The following is a 17,623-nucleotide window of genomic DNA, read 5'->3' as shown; positions in this document are numbered from 1 at the left end:
TATTCCGGGAGACAGCGACACATTTTAGTCACAAAAACAACCACTGTTTGTGTTCATTCCGGAAACGGTAATCAGCTGGCGTACCAGCGCAGCGGTGGAGGTAGGCGCTGGAGCGATTCCCACGCGTAAAAATTTTTGGATGCATTTCATGAATTTACACATAACAAATTACTGTGAAAATGAAAATCAGTGGTGGTTAAATGACAATCTCTAAAACGTCGCTGCCTTCCGCATTATTAGGCGTAAATAATATTCCATATTTCATTTATTATAGTATTTATATCATATTTACATGTAACAGCTGCATTACTGTAGCTGATAATTACATACAACTGTTAAGAAGAATTTTTTATAATTTCGGTAGTATCTTGATTGCGTTCTATTCCATAATGAAGATTATCTTCTTTCTGATATGCCCAAGCCATTCTTTTACTTGTAAAATATATCCCCAAGTCCCCTTCTTTAGAAATTGTTATAGCTCCTGAAATATAAAATATGTCAGCTTATACAAGGTGTTCCTAAATATCATGTACATAAGAGAGGGGGTAATTCTTTGTTCAGTTTATTCGCCACTACCTGTTAAAAATTAAAGCTGGGATGACCCATTTCAAAATTAATAAAATTTGGCATTGTGAGATTATAATGAGTATTTAAAACACTTTTACACCTTACAGTTTAATTTTTAAACATATGCAGACCAAAGTTACGATTTCAAATGCGAACTGACAAAATTAATAGAAACAAGAAATTATCTAAATAAAGCCAGAGCCTACTGAACCATTTTAAGAATTTAAATTTCATCTAACGAATTACATAAAATCATGTTTTATTTTTTTTTCTCGATAATGGTCGCAGATATGAAAAAATCATAAGAGGCAAAAAAGTTTCTCACCAAAACATAAAATTCAATTTTGATTTTAGAATCTACCAGCGGCGCACCACTTAAGTTCAGGGGAAGAAAAAGGGGGCATGAACCCCGAAAAAATATCACTCTGTAGAATATCACGGCCATTTGGCATGCTCAATGATGTAAGCCCTACAGCGTAACCTATATTCCAAATTTGCGCTAAATATCTCAAAAGCTGTGGGAGCTATAAAGAAAAAACTAAAAAAATCTTAACATTTCAACACCCTGTAGATCGGTAACGAAGCGTTCGTGGACCTATGTTTATATGAACTTTTAGTTATAGTATGAAATAAGCCAAAGAATTACCCCTTCCCTTATGTACACGATATTTAGGAACACCCTGTGTATGAGTTTCGTAAATTAGTATTTAGTGTTTTGTATCTAATCGATACATGAAATTTGTTGTTATGATCTGAATCAACTTTTTTTTAAATGTTTTTACGTCATTTTCAATAAGTACCCATTTCTATTGAAGTCACTCTTGAATCCTGTACCAAATTCTAGCATACTGATAATCCTTAAGTTTATTAGATATTGCTAATTATTGGTATTTCTATATAAATGCCATTATACTAAACCTAATTATATTATAGACCTTATTATGTGTAAATACATTTGGATAATCTAATGAGGATTTTCCTAAAGCTCATTAATATTTCCCAAATACCAGGAATGTATTACCTGGTAGCAGGTAATATTTCCGGTGGAGAGGAGATCAAGAAAATTTTGGTAGTTAGTAACAAGTGTGTGGTTTTACAGCCCACTTGACAAATCTTTTGGAGTAATTCAGTTCAACAACGTGAATCTAAATCCAACGTGTTATTGTGCACCATTACCCCACAAATTGGTGGCCATGACGTGATCCGAGACCAAATATTGGTTTCGGTCTAGAAGTACATGCAAGCCAATGTTAGTGCGCGAAATAAACAACTTAGGCAAAAACTTCTGTAGTGTGCAAATGTGTAGTAAGTCAAACGGTAATTTTGAAATGTCCAGTTCAAATGACGCAAGCAGTGTGGTTCCAGAGCAACCCGAGCTGGATCGCGCAGTGGTAGTGCTGCCGCCGCATTTTTGGCCCAATGATCGAGAATTGTGGTAAGCGCTACGAAAGAACCAATTTTTGATCGCTGATGTCGTCAGCGAGGTCACCAAATTTAGTTTTGTGGTCACCCGCGCCCAACAAATAGTGCCAGTAGTCCAGTCATTACAGACCTGGAACAGCCTGTTTTGGGAATAAAATACTATTAGAAATTTTTCTGAGGAATATTGTTCGGAAATGTGTTATAAATAAAATATCAAAAAATCAACTCCATACTAGTTGGGAAACTTTATTTAAACAATGGTCAAAGTTATGAAAAAGTGGTTTTTAACTCGCGTAAAAAATCTATTATTCATAGCGAAAAGAGGTTTATACAAAAAGGTAGGTATTAAATAAACCTCTAAAATGAGACAAATCCGATTAAATTCATATAATTTGCTTATGCGCAAGAACTCAAAAATGGTCGAAAATGGCCGTTTTTATCAATTGCTAATAATTAGTGCAATTTTCATCGTAGACACTTGTAATTCTGGATTTTTGAAGCTTTTTACACCCTTAATAAGTGATAAAAATTTCAGCCCGAAAGCTTCATTGGTTTGGCGTTGGCGGAATTTGTTATCTAAGAAGATGCTATTTTCAATTCAATTTTCCCAAGCTCACAGGCGTTGTAGAGTTTCGATCATTAGTTGTTTTTGTACCTAAATAGTTGTATTGACATATGCATTTAATGAGAATTTAGTTTTTCAAATTTAATTTGTTTAAAAATGACTGAAAAAATGTTAATATTTATTAAATTGTTAAGATAGGTAATTATTATAAAATAAAATAGTAACCTCTATACTTTAATTTTCTTCGAATTTAAAAAAAAAATCGTTGTTGTAAGTTGATTAGAAGCTGAGATATATGTTTTTTTATTTAATCGCAGTGACCTTAATTATTAATATTAAGAGCCGAAATTTGGAAAGAGTATACATTAAGAGCTATATTTTCATATTCTACATTAACATTAAGGTGAATTCAACTATTTAATTGCGAAAAAGAAGATAGCGGCGATGCGTTCTATTACTTGGTTTAGCGAACGAGTGGGGAGAGCGAGGCGGAGCATGGGCGCTTAACAATTTAATAAATATTAACATTTTTTCAGTCACTTTTAAACAAATTAAATTTGAAAAATTAAATTATCAGTAAATGCATATGTTAATACAACTATTTAGGTACAAAAACAACTAATGATTGAAACCCTACAACGCTTGTGAGCTTGGGAAAAATGAATTGAAAATAGCATCTTCTTAGATAATTAATTCCGCCAACGCCAAGCTAATGAAGCTTTTGGACTGAAATTTTTACCACTTATTGAGGGTGTAAAAAGCCTCAAACATCCTGAATTACAAGTGTCTGCGATGAAAATTGCATTAATTATTAGCAATTGAAAAAAGCGGACATTTTCGACCACAGATTTATTTAATACCTACCTTTTTTGTATAAACCTTTTTTTTTCTATGAATAACAGTTTTTGTACGCGAATCAAAAAACCACTTTTCCATAATTTTGACCATTGTTTTAACAAAGTTTCCCAACTAGTCTCGAGTTGATTTTTTGATATTTTGTTTATAACACGTTTCGGAACAATATTCCGCAGAGAAACTTCTAATAGTATTTTTTTCCCGAAAAAAAGCTATAATGACTGGCCTACAGTTTCAGAACAGAAAATTGAGAATCGGGAAGCTAGAGGTGCTCGGGGTGTAACGGGCGTTTTCGAAATTTTTTTTGGATTAACTTCCATGTTGTAATATGTGTATCTAAAGAGGGTTGAAAATCCGTATAGTTTGATATAATTGTCTTTTATTTAGCGTTTGACCTTCAGATGTGGAATAATATAAAAAAATTACTAATGTATTATGTATTAGAGAGAACCACGAATTTCTCCCGGCAAGAACAGGTTAAGCTCAGATGGAATATAATACAGAAGGATACATTTTCTTTATTGTTGTTCTGGTGGAAGTAGGCGTTTCATTCTTTTAAATTTTATTTTTTATGTTGGTGTTGTGACACCATTTCACGCAATTGGCGTTTGCTTTATAATTATTTTTTTAATATACAGGGTGCATCTAAATAACACCGAAAAAACGTAAGGGGCAATTCTCTGATGAAAATTAACAGGGGTCTTCAAGAATTAAAAAAAAATGTTTTCCTGTTTTATCTTCCATGTACATCAAAATAAGGAAACCAAACTTGGTGCACATTATCTGTCAAAAAAATTACACTTTTTGAAACTTTTTCAACCTTGAAGTAGGTATTTTTGTAAGGGATTGAAATAATTACTATAATTAACGCCTTCTATAACTTTCCTGAATACTTGTGTTTCCTCGGGCGTCAAGGATAACAAAAGAGTATCAAAATTCTCAATGCAGTTTGCACCGAATGAATGTTATCGATTTTGCTAAATCTGGTAATACATGGAACCTCTCGCGTAGAGCATCTATGACTACGACGCGCATGTGGTTTAAAAAATAACATTTACAACAGAATTTGCCTTGGTGAATTATCTGATTTGTCTGTAGTCTATGGTATAACTATCAGGTAAACTGCAGTACCTTCATAAATGCCCGAGTCCCACGTGACCGCGACTGTTATTAACCAAACGTATACTTGTGGCAATGATTGACACAAACTTCCCTGAAAACAGAGGTAAGTCCAGAGGAGTACATATTATATTTCTTTACAAACTTTGAACTATAATCTGCAAAATGTGTTTCTTTTTTTAATAGAGAAAACTCAATTTTTACATTTTTACTTACAAAATAATCTCTAAGATATTTTGAGTTTTTATCCCATTCCATATTGAAAATATATTTTTTGATTAAAGAAAGTTGTACTTTTAAAAATATAGGCCCTTTTGTAATCTACTTTCATTCTGAGTTTAACGAAAATAATTTCAATAAAATATAAAAAGTGTCAAAGTTTTATTAATTTTTTTATAATATAAATTATATGTGAATTAATTTACTTTACAATGCTAACATAAACACAAACTTTTTTACCCAGTTAACAAAAACTTGTTATGTTAATTAAATTTATAATAGATAAACATAAATTTACTTTGCATTTCATGAATTCAAAAAGACGTTCAAGTTCAAACAGTTGGTGTTATAATACTTATTTCATGTTCAATTGCTGCTTCCAGCTCTTCAAGTGTGTGGAGAAGATGTTTTAATATCTTACTTTTGGTATGGCCAAACGGATAAAAATCTAAAGGTGTGAGATCAAGTCTTCGAGTAGGCCACAAATCCCTAGTAATCAAGCTATCATCATATATATCATATCATAATTCCTGAAGATATATTATAGTTTCTGCTACTTTTTAAAAATTCGCATGCTGCAATTCAGCCTCATGCATTAATTCCAGGGCTTGTTGTAAAATACTGCAGTATCGTTCTCCATTTATTATTTTTCGGAAATAATTTAACCTGTTATCCATCTTCTTGAAACTGCTACCCAAATACATATATTTTGAGGATGTAATGACGTTTCAATAAAGGTCTATAATTTTGACTATTTACACACATACTACCAGATAAATGTACCCATGCCTCATCGAAATAAGACGTCAGATCTAATAAATTAATAAATCCTAACGTTGATTGTGATCAGGACGACGCGACGTAAACGTTGCACAACAGAAGGATACATATGCATCGGCTTCTTTAATGCCTTGTGGCAAGTACCAACTGATACTGATACACCAATGGACATATTATTAATATAATGATATGTACATTTTTTTCTTGTAAATACGCAAATTATCCAGCGTAAAGCAAGATTTTATTGCAAATGCAACATATATTTTTCCTCATATCTTTTAATAAGGATTAATTTGTGGCTTTTAAAAACATATATACAATATTGGGATCAGGAAAGACTTCAACAAAATATTCCATGCAGAATTGTGAAAACTTCCATCCTGTACCACTGCGAAAATGTGTTATCAAAATAAATGAATCTTGTTCCGGTGCAAAAGGCAAATATGTAACAAATGAAACATAAACTGAAAATATTCCTTTATTTTACGGAAAAAGCAGTCAACTGACAAAGATTAATTTGTGGAAAAGCACAGAAATACTGGTAAACACTGCTAAATTGGAAAAACAACAGCCATAAAAACACGAAAAATTACGAACGTGTCTGGATTGAGATTTGATCTAAGGTCCTAGTTGTACATTTTTCTTTAGTAATTTCTGAAACACCAACTTAAGAAAATCAAATTTACTGAGTGCCAAAACAATTCTGGTCACGTGGGACTCGGGTATTTATGAAGGCAGTGTATATAAAAGTCATTTCGGCAGATACGCCTTAAAAGGGGCCGTGGTGTAATATGTGCTGCAGCTTTCTGCCGAAAGACCTATATACACTGAGCGATATTTATAAAGCTCGGCCAGCTAGAAGAAGAATACAAGATTTACCCATCAAGTCCGGGATAGTACAACGAAGTGCTGCCCTCGTAGAGTTTCTGTTATGTCTTCTGGTAGCATCAATGTCTGAATACAACATTCTTTTTAACCGCCTGTGAAGTGAAGTACGGCTTTCTTCTGTTTTTCTGACCCCGTTCAGTAAGATAGTTCCACACAAAACTTGTTTCTTTGTCGCGCTCATCTTGAAACACAAGAAATATAATGAAACGCCTTGTACCCTGTTACCTCCACATCTCCTGTTTCGGGACCTTGGACGCAAGTGGGTCTTCGGCCGTACATAACGTAACATATTTTTTATGGCCGCGAGCTCTTGAATCATGGTGGTGCTCGTTTTGGACACTTTCGCGATTGGGCCATACACATACGCTACCGAATTCGCAATTTCCACTCTTTTGTCCAGGTTAAAGTCTTTATGTCCTGTGAGTAGGACTTATATTTATTTAGGTAGGCTACCTAACCACAAAGTATATAACACTTCTTCGGGAAACGTTGTCCCTGCGAGTTTATTTATTTATTTATTTATTTATTTATTTATTTATTTATTTATTTATTTACACCACCTGACAGTTAAAACCAAATAGGTGAAAGAAATAGCTAATAAAAATAGATGCATTAACAAAATCAGATTACTAAAGTACAAGAGTAAAACAACAGTTAACAATAATACAGATTATAAAAGTTATAAAAAATTATAAAAGATAACCACTACGTATATAGGACTAAATAAAAAAGTACAGTCGACAAAGTTAAAATAAATGCTGACATAAATACCAACAAAACAATCATTTTAAAATTCAATTAAAACTAGTATACATATAATTATCCTAAAGCAGGTCATAAAGAATGATTAAAAATTAATATTGCAACTAGAAAAAAACTTTCTTAATATGGGATATATTACCATGAAAAATATCCACAAGGTTCTGCATTCGAGAGTGATTTTCAACCATTGTATACAACTGTGAAAACTTTAATAAATTCGTTCGAGGTGTGGGAATATAGAACAAAGAAGAAGACCGGGTTCCAGAGCGGGGAACATGAAAACACAAGGCAGCTAGAAGATCCGGACAATCAATCAATCCAGTAATGATTTTATACAGGGTTATTAGTGAGTTACACATACGTCGTGTAGCCAGGTCATTAAGGACAAATCGTCCAAGCAAAGTACCATGAGGTATACCCTGTGGTGGATAACAGCCATCAGACTTGAACCATAAATACTTTACATATTTCCGTTGAATGTTCTCAAGTTTTTTACTGTGAACTATATAATGTAAATTCCATACTAGAGAGGCATATTCCAGTTTGGGGAGAACAAATGCATTGAACAATAAGGATACTGCCTTAATTCCCGTAAATTGTTGTGAATTCCTCACAATGAAACCAAGATTTCTATATGCTTCACGTTGAATATTATTAACGTGTTCATTAAAATCTAGTTTAGTATCAAATGTTACACCAAGATCCTTAAAAGAGCTACATTTCCTAATCAGTTATTACCAACAGAATAATTATATGTGATCGGGCTAATCTTTCTAGTGAAAGTCATGGAATTATACTTGGATAAGTTTAAAGGTAATAAATTCGTAGCACACTAGTTACTAACTCTATCTACACCAGATTGAAGCCGTAGACAGTCATTCAGATCACCAACGGATAAATACAATTTAAGGTCGTCTGCGTACAGAAGGGCGTTACAATTTAGGTTCAACGTAATGTCATTAATAAAAAACAGAAACAATAACGGACCGAGAACTGACCCTTGTGGGACTCCAGATGTAGCATTAATATCCATTGATCGGAAACCCCGATACTCCACTGTCAATTTCCTCTGAGATAGATAAGATTGAAAGCATTGACTAAATAAATGAGTTAATGTCATATTGGAAAGTTTTGGCAATAGAATACCATGGTCCAGTTCACGGAGATGACGGAGGAGTTGTGATGAAGGTTTTCGCTTCCTTCTCCTAAATGTCTTTAAATATTCTATACGCGGCGTTTTCCTGCTTAGTGGGACCTGCATCCTGCACTACAGTGTTCATTGCATCCGCCCACAAAAACAAAGGTAAATTAATATTAGAATGAATAATTGACCAAACAGCTTGAAGAATAATACATTTTATCGTTCTGCAACGCCATTTTGTTCGGGGGTATAAGGGACATTTGTTGTATATTTTATACCTATTTAAATTCTTTACCTAAGTCGCTATGGAGTTATTTAATACATTTGTTGAACTAATTTTCAATCACAGTAATTTTAATTTTTCACTAGGTACTCTTGATTTTTGCAGAATAAAGAATAAAATTTGTCTGAAATCTGAAGGTGATAACCTTTGAAAATAAGGGATTGCNACACATATACATACAAAAATACAAATCTTTCCTCTTTATAATATTAGTATAGAAGTATAGATATGTCGGAGTCGTAGGGCTAACTTGGGCGTTAATATCACTACTCGTGTCACTCATCTTCACGAAATAATAAGTAATACCGTAAATTAAGTGATTTAAAATAAAACGTTACAAATAAAGTACTCGAGGTGTTTTATGACAACAACCAGAGGCCCGATAACGAATCCACGGTCAACAAAATAGCCGTGTACTCACGTCTTCCATGCTCAAGTAGAGCTCCCCTCAGTACATCTCCCTGACTTCTCTTCACTCGTCAGGTCAAAATTATTCTTAAATGAACCAATCAAATTCGTTATCTCCCAGGGGTTCCCTTATAAAGTAATTATAAGGTAAATGCTATCTATCCTTTGACCGCGGCTACGTTGAGTGACCCTTAAGTCTCTCCAAACCCAAGCTTGTCATCATAAAACTCGGGAATAACATAACCGGCTTAATTCATAAATAACTATTTCTAAGTTTTATGGTCTAGGTACAATTTATAAAAGGGTATTCCCTGAATAAAGAATTCTGGAATTTCTAAAGTCTGAAGGACTCGTCCTGTGAGAAAGACATCTCCGACATAAATTGTTTATCGAACTTTGGAAGCCTGTTCAACTTTGTCGTGAAAACTCAGCCGATGTTGCTTACAGCAAGCACAACCTTTACAAAACATATTATCATTTTGATGACAAAGTCGTTCATGCCATAGCTGCAGTGTATCAGTTTAGTTAGAAATAGGTTTTGAGTTTACTACATCACTTAAATTTTTGGTACTAAGACGTATATTTAATTTATATAAATTACCAACTTCATACCCTGTTGTTGCCACTGTTTCACCGGAGTCCCAAATTCTTGAAAAACACTAAACTAATCACGAGATTCGTCATATGATCCGATGCTCCTGATTCGATCAGCCACTATCACATCTGTTCCCTATTAGTGCCGGTTTTGCCATCATAGTCGAATTATCAGCGTCTTGACTTCTTACTGTTTCTTGTCTTGAGTTAATACCTGTAATAGTTCCTATTCATATGACTTGCTCTGCTTCAATTATAACAACTAGCTTCTTTTCTCACTTTCATTTTGAAACTGCCTAGATTGCCCTTGCCTTGAAAATTTATTACTGGACCTTGCAATTAATCCTCCGGACGTTTCTTGAATATCATCTTGCTCTTGTACTTTAATTCTTTCTGCCATTAATCTCGCGTTTGAGATTTTCTAATTTTTTCTTCTTTTCTTCCATACAATCCCACTCACTATGACGGTGATTAAATTTCTTTGGTAAAGTAGACAAGACAAGTGTAAATAACATTTATTCTGGAACTTCGCTTCCAAGACTCTTCATTTCTATCGCCAACTGTTTCAACTACGACAAATTGTGAGCAACATTTTCATTTGCTCTCCACCTGAAACCAAAAATCGCTTTTATGCTATCGATTTTTATTCGAGTTCATATCATATACCTACGGAATTCAATATTTTCTCTTTGTGCATTTGTGCAACTTAAAAGTAAATAAAACGGTTTTTTCTCTACTGCCGTAGTAATCATTTTTTTTACAGCCTTATCTGCCTTTATCTTGTCAGTGGTATCCCATAGTTAGGCGAGCCTTCTTCTGGATGAACTAACCCTTCGCAAACTTCGTCTTCCCCCAGTAACGTACCTACGATAAAACGCCATTGGAGTATTTTTTTATCACACAGTTTCTCAATTTTCATACTTGCAGATGCCATTCTTTCTTGCTTTTTTTTCTTACACAAGTCACTCCCTTCTGTAACAGTCACTCACGTTTTCTTCTTTACCTCTTGTTCGATTTAAAACATGTACTACAGCGTGTTCATAGCCTCTGCCCACAAAAACAAGGGTAAAATGGGATTAGAGTGAATCATTGATCTCGGGGCTAATATTATATTTTCTCTTTATGCAATACCTTTTTGTTCAGGTGTATACGGGACATTTATTGTATATTTTGCTCCTTTGCTATTCAAATAATTTTCTACTAGTTTCTTTTTGAACTCTTTACCACCATCGCTATGAATTTCTTAACATTTTTATTAAATTTTCAATTTCAGTGCAAAATAACTTCAGTGCAACTTCAGATTTGTGTCTAATGAAATAAATCTGTCTAAACCCCGAAAAATCATCTCTAAAAATAAAAAAATACAGTTGTTTCTGAGAGAGATTATACTTCTATAGGATCACACGCATCAATATATATTAGTTCTCGAACTTTGGTAGCCCGTTCAACTTTCTCATGAAAACTCAGCCGATGTTGCTTACCATAAGCACAACCCTCACAGAATATCTCAGTATCTAACACATTTATATTAATGTTCTTTAAAACACTCTTTACATGCTTAATATTTTGATGACAGTCTTTCATGCTATAATTGTAATAATTCATCAGAGATAGATTTTGATTCTCCTTTATCATTTAAATTGCAGTTTTTCGGTACTAGGACGCGCATATTTACTTTATACAAATTACCAATTTCAGATCCTGTCGTTATAACTGTTTTACCACGATTAAATATACATTGCTGTCCATTATCTGTTACAGAAAAATCTATTCCCTTTTTCGCGACAATTTTACGGAAAACAAGTTGTCTTAAATTAGGAAAATACATATAATACGTTATACATAGTAGCTGCTATCGGTTTGCCGTTAGCAAAAGTTTCAACATCAATCTTACCTTTGCTATATGCTAACATATAGTCACCGTTACCTATGCCAATATTTACCGGGTTCTTAAATTCTTGAAAATAACCAATAAAACCAGTCACGACGTTTCCTCATATAGTCCGATGCTCCAGAGTCGATTAGCCAGAAGTCGTCATCACTTTCACTTCGGTTGTCGTACACTAGAATTACTGTCTTCCTGACTTCTTGATAATAATCTTCGGTTAGGTTTTCTAGATTCTTCTTCTTTTCTTCCACTAAGTCTCATGCACTATGAAAATGATTATATCTCTTCGGTAAGGAACACAAAATTCCTGTCAACAGCATTGATTATGGAACTTCGCTTCCGAGATTTTTCATTTTCGTCGCCAACTGTTTCAACTTCGATACATTAAGAGCAACACCTTCATTCTCTATCCACTTGAAATCAATGAATTGTTTCTGGACTATCGATAAATTTTCATCCGATTAACTATGATGTCGCGCACTTCCACAACGTACCTTGGGTCGATACTACTTACGTCATAACTGTATTTTGATCTGTTTCGAATTATATCTGATATAAGTTGTTTCCAACAATGTAAACCACAGCTTCGAGTCTGATGGAATGAATGGAGGCACCTTCATAGCATGCTAAGAGATAATTATGGAGTTTGAATATCAAAAGTGAGATAATATTATCTTGAATAACTGGACTAGATACATCAAACACTACACATATTTTTGCAATCATACTGGATTCTTTAATGATTGATTGATGAAGTAAGAAAAAGCCATTATGCTGATCTTCAACTTGGATAACTTGGTATATCGAATTTTTACGTCTGGATCAGTACCTTCTCTAAAGATTTGTGTAACCGTTTGAGAGCCATGTGGTAAGACTCTCCGAATTAACTTTGTCACTGAAAAGCGCAAGTGATAATGTAACGACTTGAAGGATCTCGCTGAGCATGGTTCTTGAAGTGATCTTCACAAGCCTCTTCCTAAATGGTACGATTCGTGGTAGATGCATCTTCTTCGATTTCCCAAATCTTATATAGATCATCCTGGACATTTAGAATATGACATTTTACTGATTGTTGTATCTGTATCGGATTGGTCAATTACCAGCGAGTATCCAGCCCCATTTTGTTCTTTGTAGAATAAGGTCTGTTTGTTGGTTTGAAAGCTTTATTTGTCTAATGCATGGGGTGGCCAGAGACTTACCTGCCCCTATTAGCAATTCTACAGGAGTAGCATAAATTTGCAGGTATAAGAATGTCTGACCGATTGATATGTTACTCAGGAATGAAGATCATTGACACTGAGACTGCCAGAAATTCTAACGTTTTTTGGTATACGCCACAGTATGACGAAGGTTGTAATCGCTCTTCGATTTATTCAGTGGCGAATTAATTTTTTATAAGCATAAATAACTCAGAATAATTCGTTTATCAGGATGATGATTGAATATTTGAATTTGTAGATGATTTATTTCGCTGTTTTACCTGGGAAATGTTCCGTTTATGGGGTGTAAAAATGTATGATGATTTCCACTGCATACTCGGCAGCACCACCTTTGCATTCTTCTGTTCCATGGTTTGACCATAGGCAATTGTGACATAAAGAGGCCCGTGTAGCGGCATTTTTACGATCTGTTATTGACATTGTTAGATACTAAAATTATCGTTCATGTTAGGAATTCAAATAAGAAGTGGATCTTATTTGTGGAAGGGCGAAATGGGCGGTGACTATTAGACGCCTTCATTATAGCCATCTTTCTCTATCGCACGGATTTCTATGACTCTTTATCGCTCTCACGTAACGGCCGATGAACCATGGGGACTTTCCGACCCTGTATATAGCCTATTATTATTTTTTTTAATTTTTATATACTTTTGTATACTACAATGATATCATAGTTGCTTTCCACTGACATCCATTTGTTTAGGACTATTCAAATACGACTGGACTAAGATGAGGATGATGGTGGACTTATTTATTTATTTATTTAATCCCACACAGGCAAAGTTGCCTAATTACATGGAACCCTAAGATAGTACAGAATTTATAATATGCGAGACTTGACATTATGTTACATTTTTATATGTTATTGAATCTCCGCTTGTTTTTATTAACTCATTAAAGCCTAAAATTGCGTACAAATATCCAAGGAAATTAAATAAAATATATTCAATTTGATGGTTAAGTACTTTTAAAATCAGGAGATGTGTAAAAGTATTCCATATCTCATTTCTCTTTCACTAAAAATGTTTTTCAATTACAAAGGTTATGATGAATTGAAACAGGATGGAAACTTTCTTTTCTTAAAATTGATGTACATCAAGTACCAATTAATAATTTAACACATAGATGAAATATTTGTTTATAAAGCAAGGAATCTACAATGGCTGAATTCAGTCCATGTTTGTTGGTCTGAAAATTTTGTTGATAATAATTAGAATTTGAATTTGATTCATTTTCTGCCGAAAAATAGTAGAATTGATTATCAGTTTAATAATTTTCAAAATAATACCTAATATTGACACTGTTTTGTCACTAATATAAAATTATTGATATAAATTAACAAAATTTGAATAACCATAATAAACTATTCAGTCAGTGTCATCTAATTCATCAAATAGATAATTGGGCTTAAAGTTAATTAGGTTTTTTAGATTATCGAAAGTTTTATGAAAAAAATCAAGGATTTGGTGATGGAAGGAGATGATATCGTTGAAGGTTATGTTTGAATGTGGCTGTCTTTGTTCTGGGAAGTAGCAGTCGTTTTAAAATTTCCGTCGTCTATTTTATAGTTGTTTCTAAAGAAACTGATATCTGTAATGTGATTAAACTAAATTAAGTAAATCTAAATCCGTACATTTAAAGACTGTACTGAAAATTTCCACGTCAAAATTTAATATTATAACTTGCAGAATGTATGTGCCATACAGTAATCTATTATTTTCATTACTGAAATGCAATTTTATACGGTTACAAAGACAGGAGTTTTTTTTCATAATTTACCAACCTGCTGTGTTCTTCAGTCTTTCGGTCATCTTTTCTAAAACATCCGTAGTGGCATTTTGAGCCGATTTTCCATGTTCAATTTCCTTTGCAATAGCATGAGCCAAACAATATTTTGCTATTGTCTCTCCATGTCCTAAAAATATATAAAATATATTATTTATTACATTCTTTATTCGTAGAAAATATTGACAAAATAATAAAGTAATGTTAGATATAGTGATAGTGGCACAATATTTATTACCTGTAGTGGATATAGCGGCAGTATTGTCATCTGCGTAAGTTCCACTGCCAATCATGCAAGTGTCACTGCTTCTGCCAACCATTTTTCCGTTTATACCACCGGTGGATGTAGCTGCAGCGAGATTTCCTTTTGAATCTATAGCAACGGCGCCAACGGTACCCACATCACCAGGATTCTGTTAAATAATTGCTATGAGTCTCTACCTCAAATTTATACTTTTATAAATTATTTCTTTCTGTAATCGTTTGATGAGTATCTAGTGGAACAGCAACAATAATTACTTAAGAGCCGTTGAAAATACAGTCTTCAATCATGAAATTAAATTAAAAATTATAACTATTTTAGGAGCATTATTAGCAGTATAGCATAATAAACTAAGCACACTAATATAATTAAAAACTTGAATAAATTAGCACTTATTTGAATAAAATTAGACAAACTTCTCCATAATTAGATACCTATAATTATTGTTGAGATATTTGAGGAAAAGGATTGGTACGAATTTGGATATTTACTAGTAAATATGAGTCGGTCGATAGCCGCACGGTTTAAGGCGTCAGTACTTAAATCGTGTGCTAATTCTGCCCGTAGATTAGCTATGCTTGTACGGAGGATTGGCACCCTCTGTGCAGGTATGGTAGGGTGGAAGAATGTTAGCTTGGGTCAATGTGAGAGATTGACACCGGTTAGCATTTTACCACCCCCCTAATTAATGAGGTTTTCCAGGTTTCCCTCATTCCTGCACTGAATGGTGGTTAGGGCCTACCAACATAAGTCGTTCCTGGGCGCAAATGCGACCTGCCTAATAATAATATGCCACCTCCTCTCCCGCACAAGTTTCCGACTTATGGGCTAATTCTCGTACTCTGTTCAAAGAGTACAATACTTATAAAATGCAAATTAAATCTTATGCTTTATGATTGCTTCTTTTCTTCTTTTCATTCTACATTAAATATACATGATAAAGCTTATAAAGCCAATGGCCAATAAAATGCTACCAACCATATTAATTCACGTTACAGCTTATTTGATCCTGATTACAATTTGATCATCCAGACTTATTTTATCTTATGTTGGCTTTACTACGTAATTTTTAAATATCTGAGGTATACTATTTTTTCTGCACGCATGTGCTCTCTCATTTGTGACTTGATCTCCTTTCTTCTTCTGCTTCAATACTTGAACTGTCAGTCGTTTCAAAGCACCGACTGCCACAACATAAAGATAGCGAAGCTTATAAAATCAATGGCCTTTAAAACACAATGCTATCAACCTTCATATCGTAGCATAATTGATCCAGATTAGTAGTTTATGCAAATATTTCAAGAACTTTCGTAATAATGGAATATTTAGATATTATTAGAAAGTATACAGTTTCTCGTTCGACTGAATTAATACACGTAATTTTTTCTTAAATACGGAAGGGGTCACATAACAATGCTAAGGAGACATGGAGGATCGAAGTCCTTGTTTGTAGTCGAAGAGAGGACAAGGAAAACTAATATTTGCGAAAAAAATTAAGAAAAGTTCTTACCATTGAAGCAAGTTTCGCTAAAAATAATATGTCAGCAGAAAGTTAAGAGAAGACGAAAATGATAAATAACTGTCCAAAATTGTAGCAACTTTGCAATCAATATTAGTAATATCTAAATGTATTGTTAGTTACTGTTGAGAATATTTTCTACAATTATCTAAAAGTAATCAGTATGTTCGATGGAATTGAGATCAATTCTCGTTAGCATGCGTAATTGTGATACTTGGTGATTAATATATGTATATAAAATTACTATTTTGCTGCTAATCGGACTATTTTGAAGTTGAAAGTTGAAACGCCTACAAGATTTTACATTTAGGTTCAAATTTTGAGTGAACTGAATTACAAATAAGTTCATTCAATCAAGTGTTCTTAAGTACTTAGATGAAAGAATACTGTTTCACGTCGACATCAATCTTTTAAGAGTTGTAAAGAGTTTCAGTATCGTTTTGTAAAGAAATATTTTTTTATTAATTTTAAAGGTTGGTAATATTATTGTATAAATTAGGTACTTGCGTTATGGCCTATTTCTGTCCTATCATCACCACCTTTTCTCTTAAATTCCTCAAGAGCTTTCTGTGCATATTTCGTAACCAAACTGCCTGGAGGAACACTTGGAACTCCTTGCTCTTTGGCGAAACGATTTGCTCCCGCGCCAGCTAGTAGTAAGTGAGGCGTTTTCTCCATTACCAAACGAGCTAAACTAAAAATAGAAGCAAAAGGAAATATGAGCGACTTCAGTGACACCAGCCACGAAAGCCTGCACTCCACTAATCCAGTGATATAAATGTATGAAGTATAATAATAAATTAGTAACCAAATTAATATAAAAGTCAACAACTATGGTGAGATTTTTCGCTAAAAGGTATTTTGAACTTTCATATCTATTAATTGTAATAATAATTAGCTTGGTTTGCAGACTTCCGCAGTTGCTGTTAATGGCTTATAGACTACGTGATTGCTACTGTGGGGTATTCGTGGTCCACCAAATAAACATCACGCAAGGTAGCACTCTAACTCTTTATTAGGTAACTGATTGATAAAAAAATGAAATAATAAGTAGGTACTGAGTTACAACCGCTCAAAATGCTGGTCAACTCGCGAATGTTCCCAGATTACCTGCCTTAGGGTACGGTCAGTGTTTCGGTAATTCTACCTAGAAGGGTCGTTATTCATTAGGATTTATGGCACTGACAAGTATTCCTGAAACAGGCAAATCAGCTTCTATACTACTTCTTATTTGTAAATATTATTATCTATGAACACAGAAGCGTACCAGGGAACGTGTGTCCCCACGGTACCCCCTGCTAGTGCTAACGTTACTCGGTAGAAACGAAAAGAAAAAAGAGAAACTA

The 17,623-nt window shown here is 33.7% G+C and overlaps 1 protein-coding gene across 1 annotated transcript in view; it reads right to left on the bottom strand.

Moving 5' to 3' along the window:
• Positions 1-247: 247 nt before the first annotated feature.
• Positions 248-17,623, bottom strand: part of LOC108907111 (isoaspartyl peptidase/L-asparaginase) — a 35,224-nt gene continuing 17,848 nt past the window's right edge. The window contains exons 3-6 of the mRNA XM_018710640.1: positions 16,785-16,971; positions 14,735-14,909; positions 14,495-14,626; positions 248-481 (exon numbers count right to left, since the gene is read on the bottom strand). Of these exons, the coding sequence (XP_018566156.1) occupies positions 336-481; positions 14,495-14,626; positions 14,735-14,909; positions 16,785-16,971 (640 nt within the window). The 3' untranslated portion in view covers positions 248-335. The remainder of the gene's footprint in view (positions 482-14,494; positions 14,627-14,734; positions 14,910-16,784; positions 16,972-17,623) is intronic.

This window comes from Anoplophora glabripennis, unplaced genomic scaffold (genome assembly GCF_000390285.2).
Source record: "Anoplophora glabripennis isolate ALB-LARVAE unplaced genomic scaffold, Agla_2.0 scaffold325, whole genome shotgun sequence".
Taxonomy (NCBI): Eukaryota; Metazoa; Arthropoda; class Insecta; order Coleoptera; family Cerambycidae; genus Anoplophora; species Anoplophora glabripennis.
This window is presented reverse-complemented; position numbering and strand designations above follow the sequence as displayed.